Genomic DNA, 18,181 nt, shown 5'->3' with positions numbered 1-18,181 from the left:
ACTAAAGAAAGCCCGTGCACAGCAGTGAAGACCCAATGCAGCCATAAATAAATAAATAAATAAATTTATTTATTTATTTAAAAAAAAAAAAGAATCAAAGCAGGTCTGCTGCTGAGGTAATAACCACCTAAGATTCCTCTCTACATATGTCATGTTCAATCAAAAAACCATGGACTTTGGTCCAGGACAACCAAGGTTCTGGTCTTAGATCTACTATCACCAGCTTGACTTTGGGTCAGTCACTTAACTTTCTAAAGCCTTAATCCTTGCCACTATATCATACTGAGGCATTACAAACATTAAATGTGATAAAATAGTAAGCAAGCAGTGAACACTCAGTAAATGTTCTGCCGTTGTTAGTAATGCCTCAGAGCTTGTCTTTTAAAAGCCTTTGTATGTCTATTATCTTGATTCTGTTTTCTCAGTGCTTTTCCGTCTCTTAGGAATTTGGCTATGCATGAAGTTTATGCTCATGCGGTGCTTGGGCATCACCCCCATGTGGTACGTTACTACTCTGCATGGGCAGAAGATGACCACATGGTCATTCAGAATGAATACTGTAATGGTAAGTACGTGGTCTCATATCTATGGAGAGGGAGATGAACTTTTAAGTCTTCAGAAAAAAATCTCTGCCTCCTTCTTGTAGCTTATGGCAGGTATATTAGAGTCATACCTAAAAGTCTGTACTACTGTTTTGTTTGGAAACAGACAGCTGGAGAAAATGAGTTGAGCTGCAAAGGAATTTCAGGCTTATGCTGTTATGTGTTTCTTTCAAAGCTGATGCACAGCTAATACACAGAAGCTATCACATCCTTCACACTTTAGTTAATACTTAAAGAGAAAACTTTCACCCTGGTGGTTTGAATGGTAAATCATCCTTTTACCATTTACTAGGTATTCTAAAAGATGTAAGCCATAGTCCCTACGATTTCGGGGAAGGAGTGGTAAACTTATATAGCCAACTTCTGGTTAACTTTGAAGTGGATTCCTGTGTTTGGGGATTGTTCATGTTTCTTGCTGCTTCTGACCTTTGAGCTTTAAGTATTCTCAGAAGAGTAAGGGCATGGGGTGGGGTGCTGGGACTGAAACTTAGTGACCTCAGATATATTCTCCTAGATCCTTCAGGACCATATATACACCGTAACCAGTAAAACCTTTTTTTTTCCTGGGCTACTTAAATTATAAAGAGTGGTCCTTCGGATTAACATATTTCTAATCCATGATTAATATTTCTAATCTATGATTAAGGGGTGACATAACAGTAGTTGTGTATTGTTATTCTCGGAAATACATTTTCATCAAAATGTTCGGTGGTAAAGTAGAAAAGTGCTACCAGTTGAATAGAAGCTTGCCATCATTTTAGGATGCATCCATATTTTACAATCCATATTTTAGCCACAGTAATATTGGATAACGGCATCCCCCCCACAACATGTACACCCACCCTGTGCTTCTTTAATAGTACAGTCTGTCTTTGGGTAAGTTTGATGACCACTGGATAGCCCTGAGTATGTATGTCCAGCCTGGCTTTTGAGGGCAGTGATCACTGATAAAGCTTCATCACCGTATACATGATTGATTTTATAAGTAGGTTAGTAAATAACATTATGAGTTGCTAAAAACATAGAAAATGGTATAGAAGACATATCCTATAAAATAATGATTTGGCATTTCCCTTATTGTTTCCTTAGAGCCTGATTTTCTCATAGCCTTACCTGTGAACTTCATGAGTTTTCTTCCTTAATAAGCTCACCCCAAATCTCTTTTTCTAATAGTTTCTTTGGGATTAAAAAATGGACCCTTTCATTATACTTGTGATTGAGAGGTTGAGACTTTCTTATCATCTTCTCTTCTTAATTTCCTCTTATCATAACCTGAGATTCCCTATTCTTTTTCTCTCTTCCCTCTCTCTATAAAGAAGATTGATTTTATTTCCATGACATTTAGCTACTAACAAAGAGAATATCAAATTAAAAAATTAATAAAGGGAAACACAACTAATTTTAACCTGCAGGCAATGTAAATTTTAACTGGGGCAATGTAAAAGTTTCAAATTTTCAAAAAGAATAAGATGAAGTGATCTATTACAAATCATCTTCTAATTCTTTTCAACATTTCAATACCTTCTATAGGCTCGACCCTGTATTAAGCTCTAGGGTGAGAAATACTGTAGAGTGAGATAAGGTAAGTAAGTCCTTATCTTCGAGGAGCTTTATTCCATCTCCTCTGTTAAAATGAATACAAAAGAGACAATCTGATGCAAAGCCATATGGTACAACTGTGGATACAAAGCGTTCAGAGAGGATGAATGTGAACAAGAGGGAGTGTGGTGGGATGGGCCTGGGCTTTAAAGTCAGGCAGACCTGGCTTCAAAACCCAGCTCTGTCACATAGTAGTTGTAGGATCACTGGGCTGTCATTTAATCTCAATGAGTAAAGAGACAGTAATATTTACCTAAGGGAGTAGTTTGAAAATTAGCAGCAATCTATGTCAAATGGTAGCACAATATCAAGTCCCAATACATAGTAAGAACTTGATAATACTTGTCATTAGCATATCCGGAGAAAATCTCATAAAGGAGGTAAGACTTGAATGAAACCTTGCAGAAGGATTACTAGAGTTTAGGCAAGGAGAAGGAAGACCACCCAGTTAGGGGAACAGCAGGCAGGCTAAGAGCACCGTGCTGGGAAGGGTCTGGCCTAGCAGATGCTAAGGAGACTAACAGGCCTGAGGTGACCCTACAGGAGGAAATAAGATCAGCAAGGTAAAGGGTGGGAAGACTGCAGTGAGCCGTGAAAGCCAGGCAGTGAGTCTGACTAGATGGGATAGATTATGGGGAATCATTGTTTGTTCATCACGGAGGTTCACCAGCTTCACTCAACGCTTGCCAGTTAAAATGGGACTGTGATTTAGCAAAATGTAATTCACATACATTGAACCTTTCATATGTGAACTGGTCATGGAAAATAAAGCATGCCCTTATACTTGTTTGTAGTTAAGGATAATCCATGTTGAGACTTTGCCTGATGGCTCTAAGTAAAGGATAATAAGCCCAAAGTATGTGTAACGTAGCGGAGTAGTCGGTGCCGCATTCTTCCCACTCCCTCCCCACTGCATCCTCTCCCTCTTTCTCACCTCTTCATCCTTATGCCCTGTTTCCCCATGCCCACCCTTACCCCTCACCCCTAGCCTCTCATAGCAGTCTGGCTGGAACATGTACTCTTATGGTGTTAACTCTGATTATAAGTTAGATGATTTTGATAACTTAGATTTTAACTATTAGAGGCTAACAGTCATCTGATTTCCCCTCCTGTCTCTCCTGAACCCTGAACTAATCAAAAGTTCCCTGCTTCTCTGACACCCTAGCCAAAATCCCCTACAAGCCACCTCTGGGCCAGCCTCAGAAATCTGAAGGTTTTCCGGTAGCAGGCTGATTCTGCAACAACCAGGATTCTAACCGATTCAGGACTGGATGATTAATCTCTCCCTAAAGGCAGTATTTTCTTTTGACGTCTCTGTCACAGAAGTTTTACAGGGCATGTTCCCCTAGAATGGTGGTTCTCATACTTGCTCAAGTGACGTGACATTCAGAAGTCTGTGTCTTCTGTGGAACACCATGAATACTGGTTATATTTTTCCACCAAATAAGGAACAACTTTACCAGCAGAAAAATATGCTTTGTGTTGTTGGTGGCAACCTAAAATCAAGATTGTGAGAATACAGATGTATGAACACAATATCCTGTTGAGTCGTTGGCCTACTTTTTGCATTTCATTGTTGGAAGGCATTTGCTATTTATTTGTTTCGGTATCTGTTAGGCCTCACGAGCAGACAGGAAAACATGGATATGTTTTTCTTAAGTTTTTTTTTTCCTGCCAAGTAGGGTGAGTATCTTTATTTTATCTAGAGGAAGGAATTCAGCAACTCATCTCATAAAGGTGGTTTGAAAAGAGCTGCCAGGAGCTGGCTGTTTCCTCCTAGGGCACCATGCTGGCAGGAGCCAACTCCAGGGGGTACCTTGGGTTACAGAGTTAAGGCTCCAGTGCAGCTGGGTGAGATTAGGAGGGATTAAGTTTACAGTTCATTCAGTATTGCTATGTCTATAAACACATACTTCCTTGTTAATACTATTTAGTAAAGAACAGTTAACTATGCTCTTCTATAAGAGTGTGTGGACGACCAGGTTTAGCTCTAGCAAAATGAGGATATTCTAATACAGTCTTACAAACGAGTACTTTCCAGTAACTTCTACTCTTCTAATTACCTCTTGGCTATCTTTAATATTACCTGTAGAGATTCTAAGTAACTAAAAGTGCTGCTAGTACTGGTCTAGTTACCCTTACTAAATATCTGCAGCTCTTCAGGGGATTAGAAATACCTCTGCTTATAATCTAAAGGAACATATTAAGTGGATCCTAAGTAACCTAGGATGCTTCTTTCTTTCCCTACCTTTCATAGGGTCCTTGACTCAGCCTTTCTTTTCCCTCTGTTACCAGAGTAGACATTCAGTTCAGAAAATACTTATTACATGCCAGACCTTGGCACAGTGAAGATGAATGAGCTGTGGACCCTGTCCTAGAAGAACACCGGGGCTAGTGGGGACCCGGGGGCTTTGTCGCAGCTCATAACCTTATCCGCAAACTTAGTATTGAGGTGACTGCACTTTTAACAAGCACAACGCACTCTTTCTTTACTTATTCTTCCTTTCTAATTAATGTCTCTGACATTCCATAAATTCTTTTCTCAGAAGACTCCCAGGGGGGAAAAAAAAAACCTTTACTTTAGCCCTTTTTGTGTTTCTGAAAGGGGCTGAATTCTCCTTTCTGAACTTATTTTGACATGGCAGCTCAAGCTTTAAATTCAGTTTCACATAGATACTTTAAAGTATCGATTTCCTTAAAAGTACAGTTACCATCTCAGATCCTCCTGTTCTGATATATACTTGGAGGGTGGAGCTGTGGGCTTTCTGACAGGGGGTCCCAGGAGTCTCTAATTCGACTGAAGAGGCTGCCAACAAATGCTAATTAATGAAACAAAGGGTTCAGAAGCATTCTAATAACTTAGGATAGGAGCATCTAAGATCAGGTAGTCAGATGAGCCGGGGCCTTATCTTTTTATTGATAACAATGATAAATAGTTGATATACAAACACGGTGGCTCAAATAGGGTTTAGGTGTATATGGAGGTTTTATATTTTCCTTGGGTCAGCAATCATTACATGTTCTTATTTCATGATATATATATATATATATATATATATTTTTTTTTTTTTTTTTTTTTTGCGGTGTGTGGGCCTCTCACCATTGTGGCCTCTCCCGTTGCGGAGCACAGGCTCCGGACGCGCAGGCTCAGCGGCCATGGCTCATGGGCCCAGCTGCTCTGCAGCATGTGGGATCTTCCTGGACTGGGGCACGAACCTGTGTCCCCTGCATCGGCAGGCGGACTCTCAACCACTGCGCCACCAGGGAAGCCCTCATGATATATATTTTAATGGAATGAAACTTGAAGCCAATTACATTAAAATTACTAATGGCCTATAATTACTAACTTGATACCAACATGGAATTATTCATCAACACCATAGTAGCTACATGACTAGGCCTGATTGGCCTTCTGGTTAATAACTAGGTAAAGCTTTTAAAATGTTAGTTGGGGCATACTCAAAGCAATAGGGCCACATATTGGATACCTAGGATATGGCATTTTCTTTTCCTCTTTAAAGGCCCTTAACTCCTCTTTCCAGTATGTCTGTGGTATAGACAGGGATCAGATCTTATGTTTCAGACTGACACTGAAGCAGTTTATACTTGCTGGACTGCGTTCACTCATGAGGAATTTATTGAATACGTACTATGCTTTCATTTATAAGATTCATACCTTTTCTCTCATTTTGCGGGGCTACTCTCTGTTTTTCTTTCCCAGGTGGGAGCTTGCAAGCTGCTATATCTGAAAACGCAAAGTCTGGCAATCATTTCCAAGAGTGCAAACTCAAAGACATCCTTCTACAGATTTCCCTTGGGCTTAAGTACATCCACAACTCTGGCATGGCACACCTGGACATCAAACCTAGTCAGTACAGCTCTCCTCTGGCCGTATTTAGTTCTTTCCCCACTGTTGTCAGAATCTGTGCCTGCGTGTCTATCAAGTGTCAAAGATGCTGTTTGCTGGCAGAATCCCTTTCATCAGTTCCCCTTTCCCCCTCCCCTGCCCAAATTTCAGTTAAAGAGCTTTAACCATTTCCCCCCGGGCCTAGAGGACAGAGAGTAAGGACTCCCAGATAGTGAAGCAAAAGTATGAAAATAAGTGTTTAATTTACCGCATAGATAAGTGACAGCATATTGGCTGCATCCTGACTTTTTACAGCTAGTGCTCTACTCTTTCTAACTCAGCCCTGATCGAAGTGAGCAGAAATGAATGGTTTAGGCACTCATTAATGTGAAATGTGAGGAAATGTTGTTACTATTCTGTGGTTTTGATTATTTCTTTGTTTTGAGGCCACCAGCCTCTTCAGAGGATGGAGTATGTTTGAGGTTTAAGTTTCACTGAAATAGGTATTATCAATCACTCAGCTGTTCAGAAGTAGTGTGAGAGATTCCATGGAAGAAAAGAAACCTTGGTAGTCTTGTTACATGCACACAGAAAAGGAGGGTGACTGAAATGTTATTTACAGAAAAGAATCTCGGGTGAAAAAGTTTAGGATTCATTACTTAACGACAATTCTGTATTTTTTCAGGTAACATCTTCATATGTCATAAGATGCAAAGTGACTCTCCAGTAGTCCCAGAAGAGATTGAAAATGAAGCTGATTGGTTTCTCTCTGCCAATGTGATGTATAAAATTGGTGAGTCTGTCTTGTAACCTGATTGGTATACTATTATCCTATAAAATTTATGCTGATGACTCTACTCCATTTATTCCAGTTTTAAGAAAGACATGCTTTTAAAGCACTCTATTTCTTTTTTTCTTTTTTTAGGTGACTTGGGTCATGTGACATCAATAAGCAAGCCCAAAGTGGAAGAGGGAGATAGTCGCTTCCTGGCTAATGAGATTTTGCAAGAGGTATAGATTAGGGAAATGGAGGGTATTTTATAATCCATTGAACATTTTGAGTTTCAAATGAATGTTGACAGTGCAGGAAATGAAAAGTATATATTTATAATTTAAATTTATATTATCCTTTTTCTATCCAGAATGGAGACCAAAGATAGGAGAGAAACTTTTGCAAAAAAAGCGTGGGGAAAGCTGGCTCAAACATGGATTAATCAAAATTTTTACTGTTTTTCGTGAAGGTCCTTTCTACTTCTTAGAATTCTTAAATTTACGGATTTCCTAGTAGAAAGGAAGCTGTTATTGGTTGAACCCATCTTTATCATGCTACTATCCTTTTGATAGCACCTCCAGCTTTGGTCATTGGAATGACCTTCAGTTATTGCTCACCTTCTAAGATGTCTGTGAGTCTGGCCTAGGAAGGATATAACTTTCTACAGGATAAAAATCGGGGAAAAAGAGGAGTCTTTCCTATCTGTGATCAGACAATCTATGCTTCAAGCCTCTTTGAGCCTGAGAGAGCAAAATGGCGCTGAGATTCTGCCTCAGACTCTTTGGGGCAGGGCAGTGCTAATCAAGTGGATTTGTGCCCTGAGATAGACCACTATCTTCCCTAGAGATAGACCACTAACCACAGCAGATATAACCTTGCCCACTGCGTCTGTTTAAGTTCATGTGCATTCAAATGAATCTCTCTTACCAGTTGTGTTTTAGTCTAGACTCCCTTCACTTGGCGAACTAACCGGCCTTCCTGTCTTCTGTTTTGAAGAATTATCAGCACCTTCCTAAAGCAGACATATTTGCCTTGGGATTGACCATTGCAGTGGCTGCGGGAGCAGAGTCATTACCTACCAATGGGGCTGCGTGGCATCACATCCGTGAGGGGAATCTTCCAGACATTCCTCAGGAGCTCTCCAAAGAATTTCACCAACTACTCAAGGTGGTGTCTCTAATGAAATGAAGAGAGGATGGAAATGTCTGTTTTTTAAAAAATGTAATGGCAAGTAGGTGGGAAAAGGGAAATGATGGTGCCATTGACAGCAGGGAAGCATGACTAGGAAGCCCAGAAAAACAGGACAGACTGAAAGGTTCTCTAGGAAACTTAGAGCATATCATGAAAACCTTTTGTTATAGTTTAAAACTCCTATTGTATTTTTCATTTACCCTTCCTAATAACCCCGTGAGGTGGGCAGATGAGGAAACCAAGACTCAGAGCAGTTCCTTGACTTGTATTTCACTTTCGATAATTGATTAATTCCAGAATCAAACCTGCTCTTAGGCTCCTATGTCAGGGTTTTAACTACAGTCAATGGTAACAGTGATGTTACTCAAAAAACTGAATTTTGCTTGTATAGAGGAAATAGAAGTTACTTTATTGATGGATAACTGACAATCCCACCAGTTATTTGAGCAGAAGAAAGGCATAATGTTAATTTAGGAATCTATGCGTTCCTTGTCCTTAATGATACCTGACTATGTGAAGGGACAAGGAAAAGAAGGTATTATGTTGAAACAAAGAGAGGTACAAGAATACTTACACTGTCAAGAAGCTAGAATTATACTAGAAAAGCAATGTATATGTAAGCCTTACTTCATAGCTTAAGGAACAGGATTGGTTAGAATCCCTAAAATAGCCTTAGAAATATCTGCTCTCTTGGAGATTAAATTTGAGTTTCAGTTTACCTGAACACTTCAAATTTAGTTCCAAACTTGTCCTTCCTCACTTCTGCTTTCCTGAAAGAAGGCAAACCTTTCCTCACAGTGGTCTTCTGTTCATAGCCTAATCACCTATTTCTATGTGTAAATTGCTCTTAGATTTAGTTGATTCTAACTGAGTACCTCACTGCTGTCCCTGTGCTAGGTAATACGCATATGTGAAATCATTTAATTCTCACAATAGCCCAGAAGGTGAATATCGCTATCCTAAATATAGGAAAGAGAGACTGAGTTTCAGCAAAGGTACGTGATTTGCTCAAGGCTACATAATAAGTGGTGGAGCTGGCTCTGAATGTTGCTCCCCAAATGGAAGGGTCAGTGTTTTCTTCATTATTCAACACTACTAATTTCCATATATTAGGTACTTTCAACTGTATTCCAGTCATTTTAGGCTATACACATCCTCTACCTGAAGATAAATGCTGTAGGAATACTGTCATGGTGGGATATCCTTAATTAATTTTAAGTGAAAAATGAGCACGTTATGGTAGAAAGTGAGCTGAACTAGCAGTTGGGTAACCCGAGTTTTAGTCTTGGGCCTGTCAATAACTGAGACAAGCCACTTTCTATCTCAGGACCTCAGTTTCTTCCTGCTTAAAATTAAGGCAATTAAGCTGGTTCATCATTCATCCAGCTCTAAAATATGCTACTTAAGGACAACTCAAAGGTATGGATGACTGATGCTACCAGATAAGGATGATATTCCTGTCCCAGATGGAGCTAAGTTTTCATTTATTTCTTCCCTTTGCACAAAGGAGAAGCGAGTTTCACAAAATCCACCGGCAGAAGCTGGGTTGGAGTTGTCTTGGGTGGGGAGATTTTTCTCAACAGTGAAGGTTCTATTTCCTCCTCTTTGGTCCTACCTCATCAGAACATGATCCACCCCGATCCAGCAGAGAGACCTTCTGCAGCAGCTCTGGCCAAAAGTCGAGTTCTCTGTCCCTCCCTGGGGAAAACAGAAGAGCTTCAGCAGCAGTTGAACTTGGAAAAGTTCAAGACAGCCACACTGGAAAGGTAGATTTTGGATGCTGGAGTTGAGAAAGAATCTATTGATGTACTACTCACAGTGACATGACTGGTCTGATGTGTCTTCTCTATGGATTCGAGTGGAATCCAACAGTATGACACAGGGGCCCCTGCCCACAAGGAGGCTAGTAGCATGGGGCCCTTTGTAACAAGGGGCTGGATGCTCCGTGACTAGACGGCTTGAGAGAGAAAATTCCAGTCAATGCAAATGAATACAAGGAAATACAACTGGTAAAGAAAAATTAGCAGGATTCTGAGTGACCAGAGTTTTAAAGTAACTGGTGGATGATCACCTGATATAAGATAACCATAGTTAAAGAGGGAAGATATCTATTAGAAATCCATTAAATCTTGGGGGCAGGCAGATATTCTGTCTTGGCAAATGTTTAGAGAAAGAGGTATTTTTCCAAGCCAAAGGAAGCAGTCCTATTACTTACGCATGTAAGCTTGTATTCATGCATGCATTTATTTATTAACCTATTCCTTCATTTAACAAATTAATTAATTAAATAGGGTGGGCTTGGTATTATAAAGGTCAGGAAGTGGTGTTTGAGCACGGTTCTGAAGGCATTTTAAAGTAATTATTACATACTGTGAACTGTTGAAAATATAAAAGCAGATGAGAAATGGTCCTTGTCTAGAATAAACTTAGAGGTCCAGTTTCTTTTGGCTGCACAACCCATCTTAAAATGATTAGTTTGAAAAGTCCCCCTTGGCAATGAGTTGTGGAAGCTCTAACTGAGCCTTTAGTCAGGTAATCCTTCCTAATAAGCAACTCAATAATTTTTTGCTTTTTGAAATTGTCTAGACCAGGGGTTGGCATACTTTTCTGTAAGAACAAGATAGTATTTCACCCTTTGTGGGCCATATGATCTTAGCTGCAATGACTCAACTCTATTGGAGTGATGTGAAAGTGGCCATAGACCGTATACAAATGAATGGGAATGGCTGAGTTCCAGTAAGACTTTATTTACAGAAACAGATGGCAGGCCAGATTTGACCCATGGGCTGCGCTTCACGGACCCCTGGAGCTTTCATATATAGCCTCTAGAGTTGTTCTCTTATTTTTCTTTAATTTTAAAGACCATTTATGCCCCAATCAGTAGAATTCAGTAAGCCAAGCCTGCTGTGTGTTGAGGCATGTGTGAAGTAGCCATTTTTAAAGATAATCACAAGAGCTAATTTTCTATTCCGTGTATAATTCAGTCTTGTTTCTATAAATACTGAAATAAAAAGAAAAATCTCTATCAGTTTTTTTTTCACTTTTTAGAATATTTTAATTTTTTTTAAACATCTTTATTGGAGTATAATTACTTTACGATGGTGTGTTAGTTTCTGCTTTATAACAAAGTGAATCAGCTATACACATACATATATCCCCATATCTCCTCCCTCTTGCGTCTCCCTCCCTCCCATCCTCCCTATCCCACCCCTCTAGGTTGTCACAAAGCACCGAGCCGATCTCCCTGTGCTATGTGGCTGCTTCCCACTAGCTATCTATTTTACATTTGGTAGTGTATGTATGTCCATGCCACATCTATATCAGTTTTGATCATAAATATTATCTCTAATTTAGGACTAAGTAACGTACATTTTTCCTCTTTAATTCCAGGGAACTGAAAGAAGCCCAGCAGGCCCAGTCCCCCAAGGAATGCCACAGTGTCCCTGGGGTCTCTGGGACCCCCACGGGATCAAGAAGCACCAAACGCCTGGTGGGAGGAAAGAGTGCCAAGTCTTCAAGTTTCACCTGGGGGCAGTCTTCCCCATAAGAACTCCTTTCACACCAACTCACCTTTTATCCCCCAAATAGATGCCGACTGTGTCAACCTTTCTCTTGTAAAGGGAGAAACTAACGGACTTGGGTGCCCAAAGATTTCAAAAGCCACTCCTAATTTAGCATTTTCAGCCACGATCCTACAGCTATCAAGACTTCCTAGCAGCAATGGTCGTAGGTATTATCATTGGTAGCCATTTCTCTTCTCTCTTGCTACATTCCTAACACCACCTGCCAACAGTTCGTTCACTTCTCAGATTTGTTGGTGCGCAACGGGAAAGCATGGACCTCCGAACTGAAAGCAGCCCTTTGTGCAGCCTGTGGGCTATGAGGCTGCCTACCTACCTATCAAGGATCCCAGGGACTCTCCGGGCAAACAGAAAGGAATTCAATTTGGTTTTGAGTTGAGGTAACAGCTTACAAGAAAGTGTGCCTGGATTTCAACAACCTTTCCCAGGTTAGATGAATTTATTCCTCAAGGAATTTTCAGCCACTTTGAGCAAGTAGTTTTCCTACTGCATTCTCTGAATGGAGCCAACCCCTTTCTCTGATGTTGTATTTATTAAGTTAATGACTTCACCACCATACGAAGTGGGTAGAAATAAGACTCTACATAACTTCACATTTCTGAGCTGGCTATGAACTTGTGGAACAAAGCCACTGGGTAGAGGGTTCAAGGGAAATTTGATGTGGTTTGTTGTCCCTCAATCTATTTGCTTTGAGCCTCTTGTAACTGTTATAACTGGTTTTGATTCTCTGGCTGTCACCAATTTCTCCTTGATTTTAACAGACGTGGCTTTGCTTCCTGTGATTTAACTTATTTTATCCAAATCCTTTACTCTGTATATATATTTTTAAAGGACTAGAATGTTTGTAAATAAAGGTTTTTATCTTGTCCAAAGCCAAATATGAGTAAAGCACTCGTCTTTATAAATATGCAACTAACAAAGAATACGAAATTTATGTTGGAAACCATGAGTAGATAGGAGAGAGAATCCAATAGGCTGGTACTAACAGGTCTTGGCTTTAAGGCCCAGCTTCACGGCCCTAAAAGCTAATAATGGCCAAGCTATGATACAAAATAATGTTGGTCGTAAAGGCATTTGAGAACTCCTAGTTGTGTCATATTGATGACATTAGCCTCTTCATGGCTCGTAGGCTTTTTGGCTGCCTTGTTTTCTTCTTTTCCCTTAATTTTTAAAAGCAAATTAAGAAGTTTTTAAAATTGAATGAATCGGGCCCCCCTGGTGGCGCAGTGGTTGGGAGTCCGCCTGACGATGCAGGGGACACGGGTTCGTGCCCCAGTCCGGGAGGATCCCACATGCTGCGGAGCGGCTGGGCCCGTGAGCCATGGCCGCTGGGCCTGTGCGTCTGGAGCCTGTGCTCCGCAACGGGAGAGGCCACAATGGTGAGAGGCCCACGTACCGCAAAACAAACAAACAAACAAATTGAATAAATCATTGAACAAACCATCACATCATTCCTCTGTTTTGGAGTAGCAATTTCTTCCTTGCAATTAAGTGGGGTATAGTGCTCTGTATTGCCCATTGACATTTAAAAAAATGAGTCTTTATTCAGGTTTTTTTTTTCCCCTGTACTCTTAAGTATTTTGTTTTAATTTTAATTTTTTTATATTGGAGTATAATTGATTATTCAGGTTTTAAAACTGAGTTAATTTATCTCTTGCCTCCCTGACACCAGCCATGTCCCTTGTGGTACAGTGCTGCAAGGTCAACCACACTTTACGATTTATAAGCAGGTATGTTATTAAGAGTATGCAATGTATAGCCCACAATTCTGTGGTTACACTTTTCTTCTCAGGCATTGACAACTACTATTAGGGCCTATGACCCCTTCTCTACTACGTTCCTCAAAGATTGTTCTAGCACCTGAATGGACCCGATGCCAGACTGTTGGTCTCTCTCCATTTCTCTCTGCTGGGCTCCACAGTAGCAGGAAGTCACCAAAAGAGCAGGCAGCTGCACAGACACTGAGTGTGAGAGGGACTGGATCCTCAGTGGGTTCGGAATTTAATCCCTTCCATTTCAGTTGGAAGTTGACCCCTGGCCTCAGTGAGAAACTCCATCCTCAGTCATGAAGTTCTGTTTCTTAAACATGAACACTGACGTTAAGGCGCCAACAGACAATCTTGAGTTAAAGAAATCTTATAAAGAAATACTACTGTGCTTTACTAAGCTCTAACACATCTACCAATTTAGAGAAGCTTCTATTTATAGAAGCTATCTATCTAAAACTGTAGAAAGATGAACGCTGAAAGTTAAATGTCAACATTTCAGCCTGAACAGTTAGGTATCTTAAAAATCTCTGTATGAACCATACTGTCAATCTTGAATTGCATAAAAACTGTCAGGTTGAGTTTTTTAAAAAATTTAACAAAATGCAAATCAAAACTACAATGAGGTATCACCTCACACCAGTTAGAATGGGCATCATCAGAAAATCTACAAATAACAAATGCTGGAGAGGGTGTGGAGAAAAGGGAACTCTCTTGCACTGTTGGTGGGAATGGAAGAACACTATGGAGAACAGTATGGAGGTTCCTTAAAAAACTAAAAATAGAACTATCATACGAACCAGCAATCCCACTACTGGGCATATACCCAGAGAAAAGCATAATTCAAAAAGACACATGCACCCCAATGTTCATTGCAGCACTATTTACAATAGCCAGGTCATGGAAGCAACCTAAATGCCCATCGACAGATGAATGGATAAAGAAGATGTGGTACATATATACAATGGAATATTACTCAGCCACAAAAAGGAACGAAATTGGGTCATTTGTAGAGACGTAGATGGATCTAGAGACTGTCATACAGAGTGAAGTAAGTCAGAAAGAGAAAAACAAATATCGTATCTTAACGCATATATGTGGAACCTAGAAAAATGGTACAGATGAACTGGTTTGCAGGGCAGAAATAGACAGAGATGTAGAGAACAAACATGGACACCAAAGGGGGAAAATGGTGGGGATGGTGGTGGTGGTGGGATGAATTGGGAGATTGGGATTGACATGTATACACTGATGTGTATAAAATGGATAACTAATAAGAACCTGCTGTATAAAAAAATAAATAAAATTCAAAAATTCAAAAAAAATTTACCAAAAAAATAGCCATAGTAACTATGGAGTATTGCTAAAATTGCTTTTGAATCAATGTAAAACGTGATAGTAATCAGTTTAAGTAATAAGTGCTGTAATTTTCCAATAGTTATGAGGCTTGAGGAAAAACTGATTTAAAAGCAAAGTGAAAACTTGATTTAAATATCTAAAAAATGTTCTTCTACAGCACTGAAATTGTCCAAAGCTTCCTATCTGTGAGAAAGCATTGCCAACCCTGGTCTCTACCACTTGATGCCTATAGCTGAGACTTTTTTTAATTTAGGGGGGAAAAAAAGGCAAGGCCAGTGCTCGCTTTGGCAGCACATATACTAAAATTGGAGCGGTACAGAGAAGATTAGCATGGCCCCTGTGCAAGGATGACACGCAAATTCGTGAAGCGTTCCATATTTTTAGCAGATATGCTTTCACAGCATACCATGTATATATGTAAAGATAAGTATTTAATTCTTACTGTTCACTTTTCACTGACAAAGGAAAAAAAGTGAAAACTACAGAAACTGTGGTAGAACCTTACATGCTTTTCTGGTCCTAGTTGTACCCACCTTTGGCCAGTCACATAGCTACTCAAGAAACCTTCCCAACAGAGTACAACAGGATGAGAATCTGAAATCACTTCCGATATCCCCTACTAGATATTGACTGTTATATCAAGTAGTAAGTGATAAAACATTTAATTGACAATGAGTATAACTGTGGATGACTTCTGATTTTGTGTTTAATTCTGTGGATTGTGTTTAAACAATTCCAATGTACGTTCCTGATTTTGAGATACTAAGTGGTATTGCACAGTTGTCACTTTATCGAATGTGTACAACAGTTCCATGAAGTTTATAATGCACACCCTTGTATAGCTGCAGGTGCTAGAATTAAAATTGATCTGTTATCATAAGGAAAAAAAAAGGCAAGGCCAAAGATAACTTTGTGGACTTGGGCATATAGACATGTCTCTTTCTCAGCTAGCTTTGTAAAGGATGAAAGCCCTGAATTATTCCACTGTTGCCAGGGGTAATTGTAACTGATTAAAGCCATGATGCTTTCACCACTTCTCAGCATTGGGAAGGTACTTTCTGGGTCTGTGGATGAGCTACAGAAAGTTTATGATTATGTTAGCATGTGTGCAGGTATATGCACACCATGAAGAGGTTTCAGGAATTCCTCACCAAAATGCTAATTGTAGATTCTTGTAAAAGTGGTATGTTTAATTAAAAAATACATTTCAGCTACTCTTCTAGATTCTTTTTCTTTTTTTAATTTTCTAATTTCAGGCCTATTTGAGTATCCTTCTAGGTTCTATTTCTCTGTTCTGGCCTGTGGCCTGTTCTTGTTTAAAGCATAATTGCCAACTGGATATTCACAACAAGGTCCCTATTCTCTAAGAGCTCACAATCAATGGGGAAGAGGAGGCACCTTCATGGGCATTTAAATTCTAATTCAAGATAGACTGAGTGTGTAAAGAAAGTGAAATGGGAGAACAAAGGAAAGACGATTTGAGTAGAGAATTTTGAAAGTATGTGGAAAGGACATTTCTGATGCTGAAGAGTAAAGCAATGCTGAAGTGTTTGTCATATTGTGAAGGAGGATCTATTTGATGACAGAAGAAAATGTTTTAACTCTGTTCTTCCATGACATTATACATCTTAATATGTTTTTCTTTGTCAAGGAAAACAGCACTTGCAACTTTCTCCAGCCAACAGTCTAAGGAGAACGTGTATTGGTAACTCCTGTCTGAGAGAGAATTCAGATCAGCCCAGATTCTCCACTGAGATGTTATTCATAAGGTTATAAAAGTTTGCCAAAGGTGTGTCTATTTTCAATTTGCGTGGTGCTTTCTGCTTACCCCAAAGTGTTTGTCAACAGAAAGAAAGAGGGAGAGATCTGTGGCCTAATGAAGGTAGAACTTTTAGGGCCAAGTGATTGGATATGAATGAACAGATGTAGGTGATCAGTGAGATGTGTCAAAGATGATTCCAAACTTCAAGTCTGGGAGAATCTTGGTACCATTAAAACAAACAAGGAGCTTAGAAGGGGGAAACTGGCTTTGAAGGAAAGGGTGAATTTGGTTTTTCACTTGACTCAACAGCTCAAGTGGAAATAGGACTTTTAAATAGGAAATCATCAGAGGGTATGTTACAGTAGTAACACAGTGGAGTGTGGGATGATTAATGCCTGTGCAAGACCTGAAGGCAGCATAACATCGTATGTTTCCAGGACTAAACATCTTGAAGGTGGAAGTAAAACAGAGGTAAGCGTCAATAAATATACCAAGTAGTAAGTCATACTCTTAAGAGTGAGTTAGGGTATGTGTTGGAAACCACATGAAGTAGTTCGTGTTTTTTCCTTTTAGGGCAAGAATGGGCCATTGAAAGGTTTTAAGTAGGGTCCTGAGGAGGAGATTTGCTTATTAGAATGATGTGGAGGGTACCTTTTCTAGAAGCTGGACAGTGCCAGGACCAGGTGATGGACAGACCTGGGGAGGCTCCCTCTGGCCTGTATTCTGCAGTCTGTGGGCCTCTAATCCCCTTTTCCTTACCAAGGCCAGGATTAGGGGGAACAAGACAAAATTTAAGGGGGGGCCAACAAACCCAGCATTCAAGATTAATGCTACTTTAATGCAATAATTTTAAGATATTAAAATTAATGAAAAATCCACAATTAACAAAATATCAGAATTCTAAATAAAGGCAAGTTCAGTACGCTGAAGTTAATGCCACTTCCTCAGGAAAAATGATCAGGCACAGCAACTCTTGCAATTGGAAATAAAGTAAGCAAAGAAGTAGATTTTGAAAATACTATCAGTCAGTTTACTTCTATTAAAGCCAGGAAGGTAAAATTATGTTTTTGGTAAAAGCAAAATATTTAAACTTAAAGCAACGTTGTTAGTTTTAACACACCTAATTTTCAGATGTTCAATATTTCTTCAAGTACTTTAATGTTCTTGTAAAGTTTTTTTTAAATACATAAAAACTTGTATATAGGGGCACACGTTTTTCCTGGTGACTTAGGATCCTATCTGGCTCAGATACTGTATTTAATAAAATTTTTCATATTTTATTCACGAGTTTTTTGCCTTAATTCTGACTTTTGAAAACATTGCATTACTATTTATTTTGATTCCCATTTTTTTGGTGATCCTTAAATTTTGCGCTTTCGGCTCTTTCTCTACTTTTTCCGTTTTTTGTTTGTTTGTTTTTGTTGTTGTTGTTTTGTTTTTTTCTTCTTGTTTTTGGAGGCCCGAACCTTTCTAGTTTTTTCCAGAGGCGCAGCTAGCCTTTGTTTGGTCCACCCTGACGAGTCCCGGGCCGGGAACCTCTTCAAATAGTAATTTCATTTCGCTACAAACTTGCAAATAGGTTACCTGAACCACTTGGCGGCGTTGACTCATTCGCTTCCGCCCAGAAGGAAGCTCTCGGAACCACCGCGTTAAGGGGGCGTGCTTCCCGCGGCGCCGGCCGGCCTCATTTCTACGACGTAGC

At 39.7% G+C, this 18,181-nt stretch overlaps 1 protein-coding gene, 1 long non-coding RNA gene and 1 other non-coding gene across 3 annotated transcripts in view; 2 read left to right on the top strand and 1 right to left on the bottom strand.

Moving 5' to 3' along the window:
• The window catches only part of WEE2 (WEE2 oocyte meiosis inhibiting kinase), a 21,967-nt gene extending 10,409 nt beyond the window's left edge, over nt 1-11,558 (top strand). The window contains exons 5-11 of the mRNA XM_060155943.1: nt 444-565; nt 5,923-6,069; nt 6,734-6,841; nt 6,974-7,059; nt 7,817-7,987; nt 9,635-9,777; nt 11,402-11,558. Coding sequence (XP_060011926.1) covers nt 444-565; nt 5,923-6,069; nt 6,734-6,841; nt 6,974-7,059; nt 7,817-7,987; nt 9,635-9,777; nt 11,402-11,558 — 934 coding nt within the window. The remainder of the gene's footprint in view (nt 1-443; nt 566-5,922; nt 6,070-6,733; nt 6,842-6,973; nt 7,060-7,816; nt 7,988-9,634; nt 9,778-11,401) is intronic.
• Nucleotides 7,899-18,153, bottom strand: LOC132524101 (uncharacterized). The gene is made up of 3 exons (XR_009541792.1): nt 18,064-18,153; nt 9,627-9,709; nt 7,899-7,996 (listed from the first exon to the last, which is right to left on the bottom strand). It is a non-coding gene; the product is annotated as an uncharacterized LOC132524101 (long non-coding RNA).
• Nucleotides 14,993-15,099, top strand: LOC132525003 (U6 spliceosomal RNA). Its single transcript, XR_009542138.1, has one exon. It is a non-coding gene; the product is annotated as a U6 spliceosomal RNA (small nuclear RNA).
• Nucleotides 18,154-18,181: the final 28 nt, after the last annotated feature.

Source organism: Lagenorhynchus albirostris, chromosome 8, assembly GCF_949774975.1.
Source record: "Lagenorhynchus albirostris chromosome 8, mLagAlb1.1, whole genome shotgun sequence".
In the NCBI taxonomy this organism is placed as follows: domain Eukaryota; kingdom Metazoa; phylum Chordata; class Mammalia; order Artiodactyla; family Delphinidae; genus Lagenorhynchus; species Lagenorhynchus albirostris.
Note: the sequence above shows the minus strand (reverse complement) of the source record. Positions and strands in the feature narration are given on the sequence as shown.